Source organism: Beta vulgaris, chromosome 7 (assembly GCF_026745355.1).
Source record: "Beta vulgaris subsp. vulgaris cultivar EL10 chromosome 7, EL10.2, whole genome shotgun sequence".
Lineage (NCBI taxonomy): Eukaryota > Viridiplantae > Streptophyta > Magnoliopsida > Caryophyllales > Amaranthaceae > Beta > Beta vulgaris.
In genome coordinates this window covers 21,036,601-21,059,145 of record NC_079208.1, presented here as the reverse complement: position 1 = coordinate 21,059,145, position 22,545 = coordinate 21,036,601, and the positions used below count along the sequence as shown (strand labels likewise).

General features: G+C 36.2%; 1 protein-coding gene across 6 annotated transcripts in view; it reads right to left on the bottom strand.

The window, feature by feature from the left end:
- Positions 1-22,261, bottom strand: part of LOC104909017 (nodulin homeobox) — a 28,206-nt gene extending 5,945 nt beyond the window's left edge. Inside the window, exons 1-13 of one of the 6 annotated variants that reach the window (XM_057396196.1) lie at positions 21,979-22,261; positions 21,687-21,738; positions 15,675-15,800; positions 12,956-13,114; positions 10,924-11,001; positions 8,747-8,875; positions 8,218-8,436; positions 2,966-3,097; positions 2,583-2,678; positions 1,891-2,052; positions 1,308-1,518; positions 1,073-1,198; positions 927-996 (exon numbers count right to left, since the gene is read on the bottom strand). In XM_057396196.1, coding sequence (XP_057252179.1) covers positions 927-996; positions 1,073-1,198; positions 1,308-1,518; positions 1,891-2,052; positions 2,583-2,678; positions 2,966-3,097; positions 8,218-8,436; positions 8,747-8,875; positions 10,924-11,001; positions 12,956-13,114; positions 15,675-15,800; positions 21,687-21,731 — 1,553 coding nt within the window. In that variant the 5' untranslated portion in view covers positions 21,732-21,738; positions 21,979-22,261. Of the gene's footprint in view, positions 1-926; positions 997-1,072; positions 1,199-1,307; positions 1,600-1,890; positions 2,053-2,582; positions 2,679-2,965; positions 3,098-8,217; positions 8,437-8,746; positions 8,876-10,923; positions 11,002-12,955; positions 13,126-15,674; positions 15,801-21,686; positions 21,739-21,904 lie in introns of those variants that run through there. The other 5 variants (XM_057396195.1, XM_057396194.1, XM_057396198.1 and 2 more) reach the window with 5 other exon arrangements.
- Between the last annotated feature and the right edge of the window lie 284 nt (positions 22,262-22,545).

The following is a 22,545-nucleotide window of genomic DNA, read 5'->3' as shown; positions in this document are numbered from 1 at the left end:
AAGAATCCAACTTTCAATTAAGATTCTAGAATAGCCTTCCAAAATCATATTACTTAAAGAACTTAAAAATATCTGAAAATTTCTCCTTACACTTCATGCTCCTCCTTCCAAAATTGTTATCCTAAAAAAGATAAAGGATGGAGGAAGGGAAGAAAGCATAGATAGAACTAAAGGATAAACCGCAAGGTCAAAGTTAATATAGGAAGGGGGGAAGAAAGAGCTTGATAGAGCCAAGTAGAAAGGCTAAGGGTAGAGAGTGGGGAAAATAGACAGATGCAGAGAGCACGTTGAAAGATGGAGCATAGCTGGAGTATGACTGGAATCAAGAACAAAATAATATAGACTAGTGGCGCATCATTTGGCTTTGTGCACCTCATCACCTCATTTGAACCTCATGGGAAGTGCTATATCTATGTACTAAGCAATGTGCTAAGGGTGGCACCTTGTGCACTTTAGTTAGATAATGGTTAATAAGATTGTTGTGCAATGTCTAATGACCTCCACTTACCATTAACATAGATACAACCAAATTCCTAACTTCTCCATGATTCTCAAATGCATTGTTCAAACAACCATGACTTAAGAATATGAAAAACATAATAGAGATGAAAGTATTAGTTTTTTTACTATTTCTTTTCCCACTTCCTAAACTAAGCACAGTATTGCCCTGATCCTTTTTAGGGCCTTAAGGGCTTTAAAAAAGCACCAAGACAACCCTTCAGCATATGTAACCTTACTCTTGTTGATAATGATGCAATCACTCTCCAAAACTACAGCTATAACAAGAGAATCACCATGATTAAGAGTATTCAGATGGATGCCAATACTCTGCAATGAACATGAGTTTGATTTTTTTGCATAATCGAGAATGTAACAGTGACAAATATTATAGACTAAAAGCACACTGCATGGAAAATGCAAAATACCTTAACAACTGTACATCTTCCTCATTAAGAAAAGTGGGAATTAAGGATTCTGCATGACCCAACAATGAACCTACACAAACAAAAATAATCATAAATTATGTAGAGCTTTCTAATTCACAATCTGAAAGAAGTGATCAGGGTGTTACGGAGATTCTTGCAAATGGTGACAGCTTTTTGAGGTGCAGAGCTGAATGAAAACCCAGCCTGTTGGTCTTGCCAATCCATTTTCAGACGTTCAAGAAACTTGTGAAGAAAAAAGTTCCTCTCCTGCTCTGCAGATTAGAATGAAGGCTAGATCGTTAACCATTAAAACAGTGAGTTGATGATTGCTCAAATAAATACTTGATATTCATACAGAAAAATTTGGCCTTGAAAATTAACCTTTGCAAATGTTAGGCACAAAACAATGAAGATTAGCAATCACTTTAACCAATAGAGAGGTTCTCTGATGGGCATAAGAAGCTTGGGCATTGTTGGTTGGATTAAAGTTGGATTCGCATGTTTTTGAACTCACAATATCTAGCATTGGAGATGAATCCAAGATCCATCCAGCCATAGTAAATGGATCGTATTCCAATGAAGCATCTACTTCCTTCAGAGGTAAATCAGATGAACACCAACTAGACAGAAATTGTTGGTAAGGAATTAACAAGATAGCTGCCAACACTTCAGCCTGGACAAAATTGCAATGGCAATACAACAAAAAGCATATATTACATGATAAATATGAAGCAAATAGTGAAAAAGAAGGCACGATATAGAATTCATATATACAAAGTTATGCAAGATATTCAAGAAAAAATATATATATCGCAGATGTGAAACAAGTAGTATTGCCAGCCTCTATATTATTGAAATAACTGTGTAACATGTAACATCTTAATATGACTGAAAGAGAATAAACCGTGCGATGAGTGCACTATAGAATGTAATAAACAATAAGACGTTGCACAAGAGAGCTCACGAAATAAATTGTGATATAGGATCTGAAATTTGAATCATCAGAGAATATATCTGCCAATCGCAATGCATTGAGTTGTAAAAGCCCCCTTGGATATATTTTCCCTGAGTGATTCTCCAGCAGTTTAAGATCTCTGCTGAGCATGGTCTTCAGCAATGTAATAACCTACATCATTACAGACATCATTATTAGTAAAAGTATATTCCTTTTATCATGCTACAAATGAAATTTCAAATCTATCAATCGGGCCCAAACATAAAAAACAATCTCCAAATCTCAGGCTATTTTTAACTGATGGGAAAATACTATATCAGATGTACTCCTGTACAACTTAGATCATTGTCAATTACTTGACGAGTTTCAACTACCGATTCAGTTAAGGATTTATTATCTGTCGTGAAGGAGATATGGTGATACCCAGACCATGTTAAGTTAAAAAAAAACATAATTTCAACTTTTTGAGTATCCAAAAGAAGGCCACATATATTGCATATTGAAAGTGAATAATCTGTATCTATAACTGATTTCTTTCAAAACATGAAACCAGACCTCACAAGAAATAGTAAAACAAGCTCTTATTGAAGTAGAGCAGGTTGGATCCAGTTAGCCATCTCTAAGAACAGAGTGATAAATAGGTATAGCGATGGAAAAAAAATACAGTTTCGATCTAACAGAACCATTCCATCAACACTAACCTCAACTGCAACAGACTTCGCCAGATCTAGGCTTTCTGGTATGCTGGCAACCTCATCCAGATAAGATACACTTTCAGCTTCACAAAGATGCAACAGCTGCAAAAACCCAATACTTCTTTTAGAGATTGCGACGAAAATAATCCATCAGTCTTCAAGTTCCGAGACCATGATGCATTCATAATACACATACAAACATCTTTCAAAAGAGAAACACTATTGCTCAACTCTGAAGTTCACAGGTTACCAATTTCTGCCACTTACTTTTCAGCTAAAAGCTTGACAGTACAGTGAGGCTACTAAGCCATACCACAATTACTGAAATGCAATAAAAAAATCAAATTATAAAGGACCATGTGGAGTATAATACACTTTTTTGGACTTACAATTGATAGAACTCGGGCTTTTAGCCTAGACACAGCAGCTACCACTGCAAGGGGCTCCTTCAGAAATGGTGAGATATTCAACTTCAAGGTGGATTGAACAAGATGAAGTACTCCTCCCTTCCCGCACAATTCCTACATCGACAAGCAATACGGTAATTTCTATCAGAACAATACAGTGAACCAAAAATAAAATAAAATATTACTGCAAAACTATCACTTCATATCAAAGCCAAAAATCACAAAAAATGCCACTTATGATGCAAGAAGAACATTGATTTTTGTCAATATAACAAGGTACAAGAATAACTGATCTTTCTAGATTTTACAACCAACAGCAGCATCACCCTTGCTTGCTCTAATCCCCCTTTCTTTTTTTAATTCCACAAGGCAGATATTCCATCAGCTAAAACCCCCTGGATGCCTTGGATCTCCAATTTAGTTGCTTGATATTAGTCTACACTGGTTTTCAGATACAGAGAAAAGACATCAAATTAAAATTGTGGTTGTGATTTAACCTGAGTTGCTACTCGTTTCCCCACTTCCACCTGGGGACAAGGTGGGAATTTGGGTGACGGGTGATGCACAGAAATAAATCCGGCAGGCGGATCCAAGGGGGGGCCTACCCGGTCATTGGCCCGCCCCATCTCTGAAATTGCCAATAAGTAGATATTCTCAATTATGTAGCACAAAACATTGCCGACGCAAACGGCTTTCATCTGATTTTAGTACAGCTGATGGTGTGAGCGGTTCAAATCCCTTGCCTTGCAAATTCTCTTGATGCGTGTTCTTAGTTGTCGCCAGTCACCACTCTTACATTATATGTCCTTCTAATCCTTCCAACACTTTCGACAATTAACTTCACTAAATTCTCATTATCACATAGTATTCGTGTTCATTTTATTTTATTTGCTAAAATTTTCATCTATATAATTGCTTTATGATATTGTAAATTCAAATGCTATTAAATTTAGGGCGCATTATCTTCAATCTTCACCTTTAAAAAATTATCTTTTTAGGTTTACTAATTTCAAATAGGTTCCAATAAATTGTCACAAGTTCTCACATCTTATAATATAAGTTTCAATAAGTTCATAATCTCATATTAGTTCAAAAACATTTTAATTAATTATAATAAGTTCGAGAAAATAAGGTGAAGAAAATGCACCCATTGGTATATTCTTTAAGATAATAAAATAGTGAAATACTCGTTTTTCTATTTTTCTGTTTTTCCTCTTTCCTTTTCGAGTTCTTTTTCTCTTGTTCATCCCCCTTTTTGATTTCTTCTCACAACAATATCTCCGTGACACTGACTCCATTTTGTATTGATCCTTGGTATATGTACAATTGGAAAAATATTATTTCAAGAAAACAATATTTCAAGTTAAGCTTATGTCCCACCTAATACAAAATTCTGGATCCTCCCACGGTCCCGCCTGTTATTGACATACTCTAGAGGGATGGGATAGGGGGGAGGTGCTGAACAGAATAAGTTGTATAATACTATAATGTCAAAAAAGGGAGCAGCAAATAGAACATTCACCGCAGAATTAGTTATAAATTACAATGAGTGACAAGGAAAATTGATGAGGGGCCTATGATTAAGAGTGGAGAGCAAGTTTGTAAAACATTCAAAGATATATCAAATGTCTTATATCTTTAGAGAGTCGTAATCCTCTCGAATGGTTAGGAGTTGTAATTGGAAGAGTCACACTGATTTTTATCAATAGAACTTACATTTCCGACTAATGTTTTAATTCTTCTACTTCTCTATTTTGTCTCTCTTATTTTTCCATACCTATTCATTAGTGATTCCTAGCAGAGAAACTAACAACCTGCCCAGGATGAAAATTATTACTGGTTTTCTTCTCTAAGAGAAGCCAAACACGACAAATTTTCTCTTTGAAGTTTGATAAGACCTCCAGCGAACCAACAACTCATCCAAAGCTCCTTTTATTCTCAGATCTATCCAGACGACTTATGCTACCTAGACTCTTGAAGAAGTGTCGGATATGGAAATTCCCAAATTATGGGGTACGAGGTCTCTTGACAAATATGGGGACGGGGATACGGCCTTTTTTCTTTAAAAAAAAATATTAATTGTTCATTTATTGCTTTACAAGCTAGCTATAGAGTGCTTCATATTTAATATGCTAGGCCCAGGTATCTGATGATATCTGAACCCCAAACAATGACAGAAAGCCTAGCAGATTTTTTTCCCAAAGAAAAAAAGAACCTAACACACTCCAAAAGAGGAAGAGAGAAATAACGTAATTACGTTACACACGATAGACAGAGAGGGGAGAAAAAAAAAGAGAAAGGATAGCAGCCAGCCAGCAACATGAGGGAGGAGAGAGATTCTCATAATTTGTTGCCATCACAGGAGGATAACCGCCTAGAGAACCAACCGTGTAGCTCAGCTCGCCTTAGCCCCAACAAGTGAATCCCCATCGTTTTTCTTCATGTTCTGATGAATACTGCCATCGATTGGTAAACCCAAGGTTGCTCCCAAACCCTACATCTGAGACATTATGTCAAATTAGGTCAGTTTGATGACCGAATACTATCTCTCTTCTTTATCCTCTTGTTTGCGCAGGCAGCTGTGTCCAAGAGTATTTTGACCCAAATTCGATATCTGTGTTAGTGTCGTGTTGAAGCATGTGCGCAAACCACCCTGCCAAGTTCGGGTAACATAGAGCGACTCTTTATTCAACCTCAAGTACCCATGTTGGATCTTTGACACTTCAACATGGGCATAGACACTACAACGCATCATTTTGGGCCAAAATCATGGAAATTTTTCACTGAATGACCGAGTCGTACATTTGGACATGTAACCATATCCAACATGAGTAATCATGTCCAGGAAACACACACCCGGCCTGAGAATGAGGTTTCACGAACTTAAGACATCCAAGAAATCCAATAAGCAATTGCAGCTAGCACAACTATCCGTCAAAATTTACTCCTTTCTTTTTCCAGTAACCACACAAAATCTCCATATTTGGATTATAGACTGGCGGTCTGAAGGTCCTCATGTTCTCAAAGAGAGCCATGAACTCTTGAAGGATCTATCGGATACAGAGGAAGCATGACCAGAGGGAGACAGAGAGATGATACTGAGGAAGAAAAGGTAAGATAAAGACATTTAGCTTTAAACCAAGACCTATTCATTGTAATTCTCCTTCATCCTTAGTAAGCCTCAGAGCATTTCTTTAGCAGTCATTTTACCCAGATAGTGGAAGGTTTTTCTCATAAGAATTGTGCAGCATGTTCACCCCATCCCTTCTATTAATTTTTGTTGTTGGGTTATATTTTCATATCAAATCATAAGAGCCAGGTTCTTGGTGAGAGTGAGACCTAAAAGCATCAAATTATGCAAAGCTGAATTTTAATGTTGATATGCAATGGAAAAAGAACGTAATATCCCCTTTACATGAAAATATAACGTTAATTTTTGTTGTTGGGTTATATTTTCATATCAAATCATAAGAGCCAGGTTCTTGGTGAGAGTGAGACCTAAAAGCATCAAAATATGCAAAGCTAAATTTTAATGTTGATATGCAATGCAAAAAGAACGTAATATCCCCTTTACATGAAAATATAACGTAACACAAAGGAAAAATTTGTTATAATAATCCGATCTTCGGGTGGTCCGATTAAAATAGTCCCACCTTTTGATTAACTAAGAATAATCCCACCTTTAGGGGTATCTCTCAAAATGGTCCTTATGACCGTTAACCTGAATAATGGGTAACTTGTTTTCTTATACTCTACCCCCAGTTTCCCACCAATTAAACCAACCACCATCCTCACAGTGTAGTCCAGCAACCTCCCTTCATTACCACCATTACCAAAACCAAGCATCACCCACACTGCCACAACCTTATTGCCACCATTAGTGAAACTAGCTCTCACTATTTAAAACTGGATTATTGCCACCATTAGTGAAACTAGCTCTCACTATTTAAAACTGGATAACTTTCAGAGTACTAGATCAGCAAAGACAATTAAGCATTATTATAAGCATATGAAACTTCCATTAGAGCAAATTACAATAGGTATGTCCCCAAAAGTTGCAAAGTTAAAGAAACTTTGTTAATCGAACTTAAATCAAAAAGAAAATGAAAGAAACCAGTGGATTTAACTTGGAGAAAAGAACTTAGAAAAAATGATAAAACCAAAATGGATCAAAATAATAAAAACATCAAAATTCATTTTCTTTAGTTGCTTCTTCGATGTGCGTCAAATGGACTTTTAATCTCCTCTGCACCCCCTTAGTATACTCGTTGCAACCCTCTATGGTAGTTCATGCCTTCGTGGAGTGCTGCAGGTGACGGGGACTGCTCCACTGCTATGATATTAGATGGGAAGCAATGAAGCGGTAAGGCGAGTGAAGTGGAAGGGGTTGATGTGGTGCTGTTGGGCATCATAGGGAGACATGGTGAAAGAGACGTGCGAGAGGTGTTCTGATGAGAGCAGCCAAGAACGTCATCACAGATTCACAGTTATGGGTGGCGACTGGCGAATGGTGCTAGGTTGTTTAGACGAGGAGGCAGGTTGAGGTGAGGAACAGGCTAGATGTGGGTACTAGGAAAGCTGATGTGTGTGATGGCGTAGGAAGAGAGCAGCCTGAAGAGGATATCATGGTTGCAGTGAATGAGTGAAGAGAAAGGGGCTGTTGAAGGGGAAGAGAGAAGATTTTTTTAGTTAAAATTAAAAAAAAAGGTTAGCCCAATTACAGAGACACATATCAGATTTTACTTATTATTCAGGTTACTAACAATCATAACAGGTCAAGGACCATTTTGAGAAGACAACCTCAAAAGGTGAGACTATTCTCGGTTAATCAAAAGGTGGGATTGTTTTAAGCGGACTGTCACAAGGTCGGTTTATTAGAATCAATTTTTCCCGCAAAGAAAAATTTCTTGTCTTTTGTGTAATTATCCTTTCCAATCATGCACGTATTAATAACAACACCCAGAACCACCCAACCACCACAACAACAGCAACAACTGCAACCACAAGAAAAACAACAAAAACACCACCACAACCACAACCACAACCACCGCCACCACCACCACAACCACAACCACAACCACAACCACAACCACAACCACAACCACAACCACAACCACAACCACAACCACTGCCACCACCACCACCACCACCACCACAGCCACAACCCCAACCCCAACCTCAACCCCAACCACAACAACAACAATAATAATAATAAATACAGAAATAGTGGAAACCTTATTCCTCAGGATGCGTTCTCGAAAAGACTTATTCTGGCATAATGACTGGAGAAACTGCAAAGAAGCCTCACATTGCTGGCAACAGAAATTAACTACTCTTTCAGCAGTTAGACTAGATTTTGAGTGAAAATCATTCTCCACTTCTGAAAGCTTGTTCTGAAGGATGTTGATACTCATGCGAACAGCTCCAAAGGCTGCATCTAAAAATATGTCAACCTGTCAAAGAGACTTTTTCAGCCCTTCATATATAGAAATAACTGCTAACCACTAGTTTTAAAACATGCTCCAGGTCTTTAATCAGCAATTATTTGCATGCTGCTGACTGTTATAGGTTAGACATCTCTTCTTCAAACCACAAGGGCGGATGGGGGTGATGTACAGGCAGAAGAATACAATTCCAAATTATCAGTAAGCTTATCACAAGAATGAAAAGGAAAGAAAGCAAAGAACTGTTGCCAGGATGAGAACATAAAATTAGAATAGCAGAGACAAATTATCATTTTTTAACTGTAAGACAAAAGTATACCTTAGGGTGTGCTTGAAGAACATAAGCGAGTTCACTCCACTGTGATGAGATGCAAGTGGTCAGTAAATACATACTGCAAGCTACAAGAGCCGAGTAAAGAAGTGGCATACCACCAGAAAAACTGTTTCCCTAGATCATGCAAAAGATGAAGCAGTTTCACATATCAGTTGCATCATCAAATTATTTCGAGCTGATAAATCAATGAATGAATTCCAAATCTAATGCGCCGTTGTAATTGACAGATCTTCATTCTTCAGTGGCTTCTTTTGAGAAAATTTTACTAATTACTCTTGTGGTTCAAAACATTAAATTGATAGGTTAGTAGAAAATATCAACAAAAACCACTAGAAACTAAAATTGAACAAACTTAAACAAGAGGGGCATTGGACGATAGTGGGCTGCTGACTACCACCACCATCCCTGCAACCAGAACCACTACCTACCCAACACCAGGACTACCACCCTCACCACCACCATCAAGGCATCAAATCCTTACACCATTACCATCCTTTGACCACCTGGCACAAACCAGGCACCACCACAATAATCAAAATCACGAGCTTCCATACAGCCATATACTATCACTTAGATTTCATATACTTTTTGCTTAACAATCATATACTATCAAAAGTTCCATATACGATCATAAAACGACCATGACCACTTCCATATAGCCACCAAGTCAACCAAGACAAGTAGACAACAATCCTCAGCACAACGGCCATCACCTATGTTACTCACATATCCTTTAACGATGTTCCTAAATGAACTCCGCACTTATATATCACGTAAACTTTATATCTCAAGATACCTTTCTCCTCTATTTCCATCCCACTAGCCTGTTCTTGTCTCCATTCCAAACACTTTCTCTTTCTTTACTACAATTCTGCTTCCGGATATTTGGTAGCAAGTAACAACCAGTTCCAATCTCACTGTCAACCCAAAGTGTGAACATTATTGTGAAACGGAGACAGTAGTTTTGGTCCCACAGTAACTTTCGTACCAATTGAATTAACTTTGCAAATAGGATAGTCTTATATTTACCCTTTAGTTTCACATCATTCAAAACTTGTCCTTCGTCCAAAGGTTGTACAGAGAGCGATTTTGTAGGTAATATCCAGCCTGGTATATGCCATATCAGTAAAGAGCCAGCATATCATCCAACAAAATTGTCTGTTTGGCTTTAGTCCATGTGATAATGTAAAACCTTGTAACGCACGGAATGCATAATAATTTACCAGAAAGTAGACAATAGTTCATGCTATACACATGATCCAAAATGTGAAATTCGAAAAGAAGATGTCACACTAATGAGTTTTACTCTAGTTATCTCTGTTACCCGTACTCGGCAAATTTTGCCATATACCGGTGTCGGTACGACACGACACCGACACCGGTACGAAATACGTGTCGGATCAGGCAAAGTTCACTCGAACACGGCGGCTCTAAACCCTAGATTCTCAAACCCTAGAGTTCGAAGAGGAGAAGAGAAGAAAAGAAGAAAAGGAGAAAAGGAAAAGGCGATAACTCACCTTGACTCAACGACCGGAGCTTCAAACTCGCCGCCGGAGCTTCGAACTCGCCGGTATGTTTACTGTTGTAGCCTTTCTTCACTTTTCTCTTCTTCTCTCTCTTCGAACGCTTCACCTTCTCTTTGTTTTTCTTTTCCTTTTTCTTTATGAGTCCACGTGACTCTTTTTTCTTTTCTTTTTTCTTTTCTTTTTCTTTCCTTCTTCTGTTCTGTTTTCACGTGACATATCTTCTTTTTCTTTTCTTTTTACTTTTTATTTTTCTCTCTCTTTTCCTTCTTGTGTTCTGTTTTTTTTTTAAATCATTCTTGTTCTTCTTAGCCTATGGCTAGGTTGTTATTCTTTTTGTTTTTGAACAAATACCTTAATTTTATTAGTATATTACAAATAGACAATTATAAAATCTGAATTACCGGATTAATTATTGAATTTTATATTATAGAATATCAATTTTGCCAAACCCGTACCCGTGTCCAAAATCCGGACAGAGTCCCCATGTCCTGATTTATTGGAAGTGTCGTACCCGACACTCGGATCCGTACCCAAACTCGACACTCCTAGCCGAGTCTAGGTAACATAGGTAGTTATATCGCCACAAAATAGAATTCTCATAAAATCTAATCAACCAAACTAATAACAGGGGAGAACCTGTTTACAGCAGACCAAAAGTAAATGGAACACCAAATCAAGAAGCTGTTCTGACACCTTTAGATCATCGAACAAAATCTGTAAAATAAAAGAGCCGTTAACACAAACAGAACTCGATACCAACTTAAAATAGATATAAGGAACACAGGCAAATAGAAAAGTTGCACCACATATAAGGCTCAACTGGAAATGCTATTAACCAGAAACCAATTAAGGTTGATATGTAACAAAATATAGAGAAAACCATTACCATCGATATAAGCCAGAGGTTTTATTAACTTAAAGTTTTAGTATAATAAATACGGGACAGAATCACTCTGTTTTTGGATTGATCAGCCTCTAAATCTTCATTCAGAGATAGGAAGTTTTTAAAAAGAAAGCTGAGAAAAGATGCTAGTAACTTAATAGTTCAATCCCATTGCAAAAACAAGGACAGAGACTTTCTGCAAAAGGCTGGCTGGCATCATTGTCCTCAAAGCACCAAATGGCAATGTTAACACAGTCTAATGCAATTAATAAATTGTTTTTAGAAAAACAATGTTAACATCTAACAATTGTACCTATACTAGACATAGAATTATCTTACAATGTAATATATGTACCTTTCTTGAAAGCTTAATGCGCGTCATCTAAGCATGCCCAATCACTAAAATGAAAATGCAAGTACACTGTATATAATTGATATAGAGCAGTATATTATTATTGTCAGTAAAATACTGTACTCTAATATAAGTACTGTATAATATAGTAAGTGATAGACTAGAAAGCATTGTATTGAATTATTGATGTAGAATAGGAAAATGTTGTCATTAGGAAAGAAATGTAACTGATATCAACAAAAACAAAAAAAATAGATTTTTGTTGGAGTATTCTGTATAATCCATTAGTCTAATGCTAAATACATATTTCGAAATATTATAATTTTTTATACCATTATAAACAACTTGAATTATGCTTCTGAAAACTCTTGTCATTTATATGTTAAAAGTAGAATGGATCTCACATGTACAGGAGGATAAAGAGTGTAACCTAATATAGTCAATAATTCTTACCCCTCCATAGTTTAAAATTCACTGTGGCACCATTGTAAAAAACAGATGTGGGAGTTTGCGAAAAGTAAGTCCTTTTTTATTTTTGAATGAGATATAAAGTTATTCAGAGAGCTAGGTATATATATTACTCAACAAAGTAGACCCATGAGGTGGATCTTGGGTAAAAGAGAGAAAATGTTCATCCAAAATAAAATAAAGTAAACATAATAAGAACATTGAGGAGCAGATTAATGTCCAAAGTAGGAAGAACTTCAAGAAAAGGTATTAAGAACGTAAAAAAAATTGGACAACTTAACCTTTATTCTTATTTTTTGAAACCATGCACACCAGATTAAATATAGTCACTGTTATTTTTAAACATCAAATAATTCGAAGTTACGCGTCGCATGAGATAAAATACTAATGGGGGTTGGCAAAATGAAGTAAATACTCTTAATACATATTCAACTCCTATAGAGTTATCCTTAAGCCTCTATAAGTTGCTTAGCACTATTGTATACAAAAGTGGTCCTAATTACACAACGCACCAAATAAGAAAGACCCTATATTATGTACACCAAGAAACAATTTGTGAAGACAACCTTTTATTGTTAATTAAACACATCTAATGTTGTATTACAATTATCTGAAGGACATTGGATGTGAAATGATAAAGAATTTGTATATTAATTAAAATTGGGAACATTAGATAACACCCCTTAGAGCAAAAATCCGAAAGCATCAAAAGAAGTACTTTCTCCGTTTACTTTTACTTGCTAACACTATCCTTTTATGACAATCTCAAATTACTTGCAACACCACTACTTTTGGCATTAAGTTCTCTCTTTTTTTTTTTTGATCACATAGGTCTCTTTTTACTTCTCTCTATCTCCCTCCTCTCCTTGGTTCCTGTGCCCCCCCCCCCCTCTTTCCATTTTGCAAGTGAAAGTAAACACAGGAAGTATACTAGTAGGAGATATATCATCCAAAAAGTTACTAACCTGCTCAAGTTTAGAGTGCCGAGAAGCTATTTCACATAAAGTACATAATAGCCGGAGTCCAGATAATAGATATCTCAACGAGGCTTCATCTCTTTGAGACGACAAAAGCACAGCAATAAGGTGCAAAGGAAGGAGTCGTACAAGTTTGTCCATGTCAATCTGAGATGCAACTGCTTTCAATATTCTCATGATTTCATCCCCAAAAGCAATGAAACAAAAAAAAAAGCAAAAAAGTAAAGTAACAGTAAAGAGATATAGTGAGTTTTATAGAGATATTAACTTAAATGGACCCGATGCACATTAACTTAGTGTGCACCAGGTTTGTTATTGATATTAACTTCATATAGTGAGTTTTATAGAGATATATTGAGCTTATATAAAATAGGAAAAATTGCATACAATAAAGTTAACCCTTTAGCCATCTTCCCAAATTAAGTCAAACTTTAAATTATTCTTGATTGAGTTTAAGATTGTAGAGGTGTATTCTTTTAATTGAGTCAGATTACCAACAACCTGAACAACAAGTTTTTTGTTACTTCTAAAAAAAAAATCCTCTAACATCCTAGGCTCCCAGCAACACTGTCATGATGTCATCCCAACAGGCCACTGCAAGTCCGCAACGTCACTACCACCAAATCACCAACACCATCATTCGTTATTTTCCCACCTCCTCCATCATCAAACTTTATCTTAGCCAGTACACCATAACTACCAGTATCATGCAATACCAAGACAGCAGATTCATCAGTTATAGTGCTTTTGTTACTTTCACAATCATCAAAATCCACAAAGAGAACCACTTCACAAAAAAGAAGAAGAATCCCTATTCTTCTTATATTAGACTCTAGGAATAAAACTAAGATTAAAAAAGTATACTAATTTCTGTAACATGAAAACGAAACAAATCAAAATTATATGGGAAATTCCGAAATAGTAAATTGAAGAAGTGATTGACAAAGTGTTGTTTTAAAAATAACTTACCAGTTAAACTCAACGGTAAATAAAAATGGTTGGAGGTTGGGATTTGCGACTGATAGAAGGAGATAGACAGAGCTTGCGACCAAAACTAGAGGCATTTGTGAGATACCAAGGAACAGACTCAAGTCGATAAGCGAAAAGATTGATTTAGAATTCATGGGGTAAATTTGGGGATAAAATGTTGGGTTTTCCGGCGAAGAGAGAGAAAGGGGCTGCTCTTTCGCCATGAATTACAAAAAGCACGAAAATGGAGGAAGTTTGAGCGAATTTGGAGGTGTCCGACGATATCAGTTAAGATTTCCGGTGGAACTTACGAGTAAGATATTTTTCGGCGACCATTTCTGTAGCTGCTGTCAGTTTTTGTTCGATTTGTGATGACTTTTAGTTCTGTGCTTGTTTGGGTTATCGCAGACGAGGGTGGTGGTTTTTTAATAGAAATTTTAATAAAAATCAAATTTAAAAAGCAAACCAATCACAGTTCAACACATGACCAAGTTAACCTGCTATTACCTATCGTTGTAGGTAAACATTGCATTCAACCTACTAAAAGTTAATATAGGTACAAAGTTGACTTGTTCAGGAATAAGAATAATTGAATAATCCAAAGAATGACTTGATTTTGGAAGATTGCCAAAGGTGAACTTATTGTATGCAATTTTTCCTATAAAATATAGTGGATTTTATCAGCGGAAAACATATAGTGAAATTATATGCAATATATTAGAGGATTTAATTTTAATGTTTTGACATGTAAGAAGATGTAGGTTGTGTAGTATATATACCATGACATGTGCTTTAACAAATAGAAAAATGTAGTTTGCATGATATAGTGAGTGTCTGTATGATATAGTGAATGTTTGAATGATATAGTGGGTTGTTCGGAAATGATGCAGTTTCTAGATGATATAGTGGATTTTTGAATGATATAGTGGATTTTTGAATGATATAGTGGATTGTTTAGAAATGATGTACAATTTGCATGATATAGTCTGTTTCGAATGATATAATGACTTTTTGCATGATATAGTCGATTTTTGAATGATGTAGTAGGTTTCTAAATGATATAGTGGATTGTTCAGAAATGATACGTGTTTTTGGCTTGGTGCACACACACTAATGTTAACGTGAATTGGGTCCACACAGGTCGGATTAAAGTAACAGAAGCGAAAATTCGTTGCTTCAAATGATAGGTTTATGACCTTCTTATAGTTGTTTTTTCGAAATGTAAGTTGCTCGACATAATTAATACATCACTTAAAGCTACATCTCAATTTTTCTCTCTCTTTTTTAAAAAAATTGACACCAAAGGCTCCAGCTATGCCCCACCTTCTCTAAAAATCCCAACATTAAGTAACCTAAAATAGTATCAGTTTTTGGTTGTTTTACCATAGCAATTCCACATGACCTCCAACCAATTTAACAAGCAAACAAAGAGGGAGATAGTGATGCCCAAAAGTGGAAAAGAAGAAGTAAAGAAAGTTTTGCAATATAGGAAAAAGTGGGGACTATTCCAAGTTAATCATTAGTTGGGACTCTTGAAGAAAAGGGGGGAAAGTGACAAGTGCTGGTGTCAATTTTTCCTTGCTATTTCTATGGCCATTCAATAAAGTATCTAACTTAAGGGTATATGAGTGCTTTGTAACTTAAGTGCAACAGCTCTGAATTCCCAACTATCTGAAAGCAGAGGATTAATACTAATTATGATAATTGATGAGTATAATAGATAAGATAGTTGACTCACCTGCACAGATAAACCATTTGCTGTAATATGGAAGAGCGAGAAGTTTTCACAGTCCTTCAATAGCTTACTGAGCTCCTGCGAATTGAATCTCTGTAACTCTTTAACTTCTGAGATCAAGTCAATAGCCTGTCAAACATGGAAAGATCATGAGGTTTAAGGGACAAAAAAGGAGGGGGTAACTGGAAGAAAACATGCAGCCAGGTTAATAAATGACACAACAGCAGCAAGGAACACAGACGTCCACAGTTCTATAGCAGATACCAACGAGATGCAATCAACAAAAATAAAAATAAAAAGAACTTGAAACTGGTAGGTCCACAATGATGAAAAAATCAACAAAAGCAATATGAAGAGGGCATTTATCATCACAGCATTCTGTGTCGGAGCGGCAGAAGAATAACAGTTGACTCCTCCAGAATCCCGTTATCCCACTAGATTCAGGACGAAGACTTCTTTTACGCTAATTAGAAAAGCATAATGAAAGAATTCTATTGTTTGTTAGAGCAGAGAAGCATAACCAACTTCCCGTTCCTTCAATATCCTAATTGGTAAAAGCCCTATAAGTTGGCCCTTTTTGCTCTCTCTACATCTTTGTGTTTACCAATTCCATAATAGAAATTCCACAGGAGTATCAATTCTTATAATTGTTGAAGAAGAGCCCTCCAGAACAAATGCGCAAGATAGCCACTCATAGAATTATATAGAGATAAGGACGATAAGGAGAAGATATGCACAAAAACGCGGTTTTCCTACGTCATCATGCTGCAGACAAATGAAAAATTAAAATTAACAGCTGTGTACATGATGGCACATCTACTCGTGAATCCGCAATTTGATGACTTGGCTAAAATAAGCCTTCAGCCCTTCACTCAGTCTACAGAGACTTTTATCTGTTTTGCCAGAGCACACGAGTTCTTTTGTAATACTTAAGCTATAAAAAAAGGAAGAAGTTAATAATGCCTTTTTTTCAACCGAAGCTTTATGTCCAATGAAACTTATACTATTTATGAACACTAGCAAAAAAGAGAATAAAATTACTTAGTGAGATAAATTTCTATTGGAACTATTGATTCCCCATCCCAGGCAACAAATAATGCTGATTCATCCAATATTCTTTGCCCAAAATTGACACCTAGTGAAATCTTGGTGATTGATGTAAAATCCCTAATTGTCACTTCTACCACTCTGATTTACTAATAAAAGTAGAAAGAAGTTGTTAAATCACCTAAATCCACTGAATATGCAACCCTTGACTTAACAACCATGGATGCCAAAAAATATGCTATGTGATTATTATCATGAACAGAAGTGCAATTGCACTATGTTAGAGATAGGAACTAGTGTTATATGTGACAGGTCATGGAAGGAATATTTTATTTATAACTTTCGCAATTTGAATGATTGATGATGGCCACTATCATAAATTTTCAGATTTTGGATGATTTTCTTAAGTTTTCCTCACCGCACTATATTTAAGGTGCTTAAGTTTGAATTTGGATAAATCCCTTTCACTAAAGCACTAAGGGGGCGTTTGGATAGAAGGTTTCAAGAAAGGGAAAGGTTACAAAAATTTTGCTTCCCTTACTTGGTGTTTGTTTGGTGTTTTTTTCCTTCCCCTTTACCCATTTTTAATTTTGGGTTTACCTATATCCCTCTACATTGAAAGTTGAAACCCCCCCAGATCTTGGGTTCCTCTATTTTCCTCTATACCATAACCACCATTGACCAACTTTGACCACTATAAACACACCACCATCGACCACCACCACTACTGAATTGACCCTATACCCCACGACCACCACCATCCAAACACCACCCTACCACCACCAACGCACCATGACCCTTCACCAAAACAGCCACCAAGGCACCACCCACCATGCACAAAACCACCAACCATGAAAAATGAAACCCTTAATTAGTATAAAATGAGTGAGAATACAGGATTTCCTCTTTTTCAGTCATTAAACATGGCTTTGGAAGGCCAAATTCGAACCCGAAAACTTTAGATCTAAGGTTTTATGGTCAAATTTGACCTTTGAAACCTCAAATTTAACCATGGAAGTGGTCAGATAAAAGAGAAAAGGTAAAGAAAAAAGGGGTGCGTGGAATTGTGAGGATTAGTGGAGGGCCCGGGTCCGTTGTTTAAGCGCGCCGATGCGAAGCTGGGAGAGCGAAGCGCAATAAGGGGAGAATTGGTGGAGTAACGATGAGGAGGAAGAAAGATGGAAATGCTATATTTTAACCAAACAACCTTTTTAATCAAAAGATTTTAGTTTCCTTTCCCCCTCTAACCCTTTCTTGATTCCATTCCCTTTAACCCATGGAAACAAACGCTCCCTAAGCTTACCAATCAACGCAAAAAGTGAGATAAATAAACCAAAGCACACATTAGAACTTGAACCAAAACAATTACACTAAGCTATCTAAATCATAAAACTAACAAATTTTCTAGATGGAATCGAAGTTTCACCAAAGAAGCAAAGCACCCTAGGTGAGGAGATAACTGACTCAAACTCTAAGCTCCTCAAATGTACAAGCTCAGGTTCGTGTATATAAGGAGGCTCTACAACATGAGATAAGACTCTTACCAGCTTCTAATCTAGGCCATAGATTATATAAATAAAGGTGAGATTGAAGAAAGATAAATCTTAATGATAAAGTTGGTCGCGTCGCAAAAGATAGCAGCTACGTCCTTAGCAGTAGGCAAGGTAATGGCACAAGGGGGCAGAGTCTAAGAGCCAAAACTAATGAAATTTTCTGGACAGTGACATGAATAATTGTGCAAAAGTTGCATGATCGTTCATGCGGCAACCTATTGCCAACACCTCAACTTAAATGAGTGATATCTTCCTCATATCCAATCTACTCTGCGCACCTATTGTTGGAAATCCCTTAATTCATCTCCTTGTGATTTACCATCATATGACTTGAAAGTTGATCCTTCCATGAGAAATCAAGCATTTGTACCCATTTCAGTTATAGAGTTCTTGTTTGATTTCAACATCTCATATCCTCGAAAAGCAATCTTAAACCATGATAATCTTTATCATTTACCTGCTTTGCGGCATTTATAAAGGAAATTCCTTCCAATTAGCTGCATCAAGGTCAGATAATCACCAATTTGAAATAGAGATTCTTCATCCAAATTAAGTTTGATGATGCTTGAGTACTTCCAAATAGAAGACTCACCACATATCTTGATAGATCAACCACATAAGCGATGCAAATTATATAGACTAGATTGGTGCCTGAAGCCCAAGAATGGACTGATTGCAGAAGCAAACATATTTTTGTCCACAAAAAGAAGTTAACCCTAGTCGATAGATTTCCTTCATGATATTATCCTTTGTTTTGTGCATCATATAAATCTTTGGATCTCTAAAATTGAAGGCTAATAACAAGGCAATCAAAAGACAATTAGTTAAATTGCTATCCATGATAACAGTACAAAGGAACCGATGTTTCCAAATTATCGTGCTGATAAGTTTTCATAATAAAACATTTCTAACAATGAAATCCTTTGAAAAAGATTTTGTTCAAGACTCATATACCGCAAACTAGCAGAAGGGAGTTAAGATGCCATTATACTACTCTAATCATAACAAATTCACATTCTAAGATCCATCAGCTAATATTATTTACACGCTCACTGCCCACCCGACATTACTAGGAGAAAACAAACAGAAAGTAGTCTTATCACTTAGATTAATATTTTCAGCAGAATAATCTTTAGCCTCTAGTTGTTCACAATATAACATGTAGCTTAACAGAGTAATGAAGCAAGAGTCGCCTATGATTAGAGGATACTGGTTAAACTCAAGGGTAAATTCAACCAAATAGATATAAGGTCCACTGTTCATAATGGAATAGTGTTGATTAGATAAGAAAAGTTGTCAGTTATGGAGTGAGAATGCTTCAGTTTGATGGGTAACCATATTAGAAGACATAATAGAGAAGAGTTATAAGTCATAGGATGGATTAAATTATATTAATGAAAAGATGCATGATATAACACTTAGATGGTTTTGCATTTATGATTTAAGGATAAAGCAACGAACAGTCCCAATAAGAGATGTGTAGAAATTTCCGTTTTGGATAGCAAAGAAAGCTATCCCAAGATTAATTAAAATAAAGGTTAGAAATGGGACCTTGCTGATTCGAACTTACTAAAGATACAGCCTTATAGGAGAAACATGTGCATGCTAGGAGGTAGGAACCATATACCAAAACCATGAAATATGTAATTTCTTTGTAGAAGGCTAAGCTACAAATATTCGATTGTCAGGCAGACAATGGATAGCTATAACCAGTGGCGGATCCAGAGTGGGTTTAATGGGTTCAAGTGAACCCATGCCCCTTGACCCCCTAAGGGGGAACCGAAGGAACAATTATTGCCTGCCCCTTGCCCTCTTTCTCTTCCTTTTTGAGTACGAGAAAGGGGCGGGGGCAGAAATAAAGCAACCGAAATCATTCCATACTTTTTTTTTATTCTTGGTTAAGGGATGCAGGACGTGAACTGAGAGGCAGGACGCCCTCGCTCTTTCGGGCAGGGGAGGCGGGGGATATTTGAACAGTGCCGTGAATTCGAGACAGAAAAAGGGCCGCATATTCTCATTATGAAGACCTTTACTCAAAACCAAAGAAGTAGCTTCTTTATAGAAAGGAAAAGGTAGATACTCACTTTAGTATCAAAAGAAAAAGGTAGATACTAATCCTTGTTAAAAGGTATGGGTGAGGGTGGATGTAAGCTTTAGGCTCTTCATTGACATTGGTGATGCGTTGGATTATAACAAACATTTGAAACTATCAACAAACTTCGAAACCTCCACACCTTCGCCAACCCTAATTGCCCAATCAACCCCTCGGGTCCTTTCTGTTCTGTGACAACATTCGCTTCTTTCTTCGAGAATGCGCGGAGCTTAAGAACTACAATTTCGCGGATCTAGGAGAAAACTAGGAGAGGTTGGAAACTAAAAAGTAGTTACAAATATAAAACACGCGTAGCTTTGACAGATATACCAGCTTGGCCCAGTGGCAAAGTGCGGGCAAGGTGAGTATTTGTGTGTTGGGTCACTAGTTCGACTCCTCACGGTAAGTTTTATTTACTTGTCATTCTTTTTCTTTTTTCCCTCCCTTTGTCTGATGTTATATTCTCATTTGTCATTCTTTTTTTTTTTTGTTCCCTCCCTTTGTCTTATGTAATATTTTCATTTGCCATTCTTTGTCTTAAGTTATGTTTATATGATATGGAATGAGAAGTGTGTTAAAATGTGAAGGATTAATGTTATATATATTTACAAATTTTATATGTGCATTTTATAAACTAAAAGTGCAAATATTAATTTTTTACATGGAAGAATTTTTATACATCACTTCTAAACAAAATTCTTGGCAGAGCTCAATATCATCCGAAAAGCAAAGACTTGTTATTTGTGATTGTGTTGTTTCGTTCTTAATTAGTCATTTTATATTTCACATTTGTGCTAGTTGCTAATATTTCATCTTTTTTAATGTTACATATCATAGATATAAGTTATTTTTTTGTACTGTAATCAAGAATAGAAGCTCCGCTAAGTATAATTGTTGAAAGTTTTCCATTAAAGAAAAGGTAACTCTAGATAGTAATATGTAATTTAGAATTTATGTTCTAATAACTCCGAACCCACATGGCTCAATTCCTGGATCCGCCACTAGCTGTAACAACTCATTCTTTATACCCTTATTTACACCTACGTTGAAAAGTATGCAGCTATCAACGAATGAGGTCAAACATCTAGATATTCATGTTTCTATGCATTAGACAGTGTTCTCTTCAGCTATTTTCAAACTTATTTGACAAGCAAGTTCCGATAGGTTTAACTCCCAACTACTACAAGTTCCGATAAGCCAAATTAAGGTCAATAGAACACACTCTTAAATCAAATCTATACTTTGTTACCCAATAAGATAATGACAGTCAACTTAAATGTATAAAGACAATTGCATAGGCATGCCAAGAAAGGGATTACTTACTCCTCTGCTGCTATGTGATGCTTCTGTTATCGAATTCCTCATCATTGCAAACCTGAAGGTAAATAAGAAAGATAAAGCTCCATAGAGTAGGACTTCTTAGTGCAGAAGTAAAGCAGCACACCAAAATTGCCCAAATCTTTCAAATTCTTACTATAAATTAGTGGAAATTTTAAGGCAGAACGCCAAAGTAAAGCGGAATTAAAATGAGAATTGCTTACTCAAATATTTAACGCTACACGAACTCCAAATCTCATTAACTTACAATATATAGTCAAATTAGTCCTAAACCAACCTTCAATTTTTTGGCATCATCGAAAAAATCCTTCAACTCCTTTCCTCAACAAGTAACTTGAATTGATGCTACACGTAATTCTGTAATTTTGTAATCTATCATCTTTAATCTGTGTTCTGTAATAGGGAGAGCTGGAATTTCCCTAGCAAATTCTAAGGATGGGATTTTGAGAGGTTAGGGTTACAAACAACTTCTTTCTTCTATGTTTCTTCTTTTCTTTCGTTCCTCTATTTCTCTTTTTTTTTTTTTATTCTTCGTGGTATCATCCAAATATTTTTGTACCTTTCGACCAATACCCGTACCCGAGTGTTTATCACTTTCTAATGGTGTGTTTATCCCTCATACTGTTCTCTAAACTTAAGACTGTGCCACATCAGCTTTCCACTAATTTTTACCTACTTTTTATTTTTCAGACTCACTCCAGATTCATTGCAGTTTTACACTTTATCCCTCAGACTCTCTCCAGACACTCTATAAAATGTTTAACATATTATTTTATATTTACTTTATTTCATTTTTTTATTTTCTTTTGCTTACATAAAATCATGTCATGACAATAACAAATAT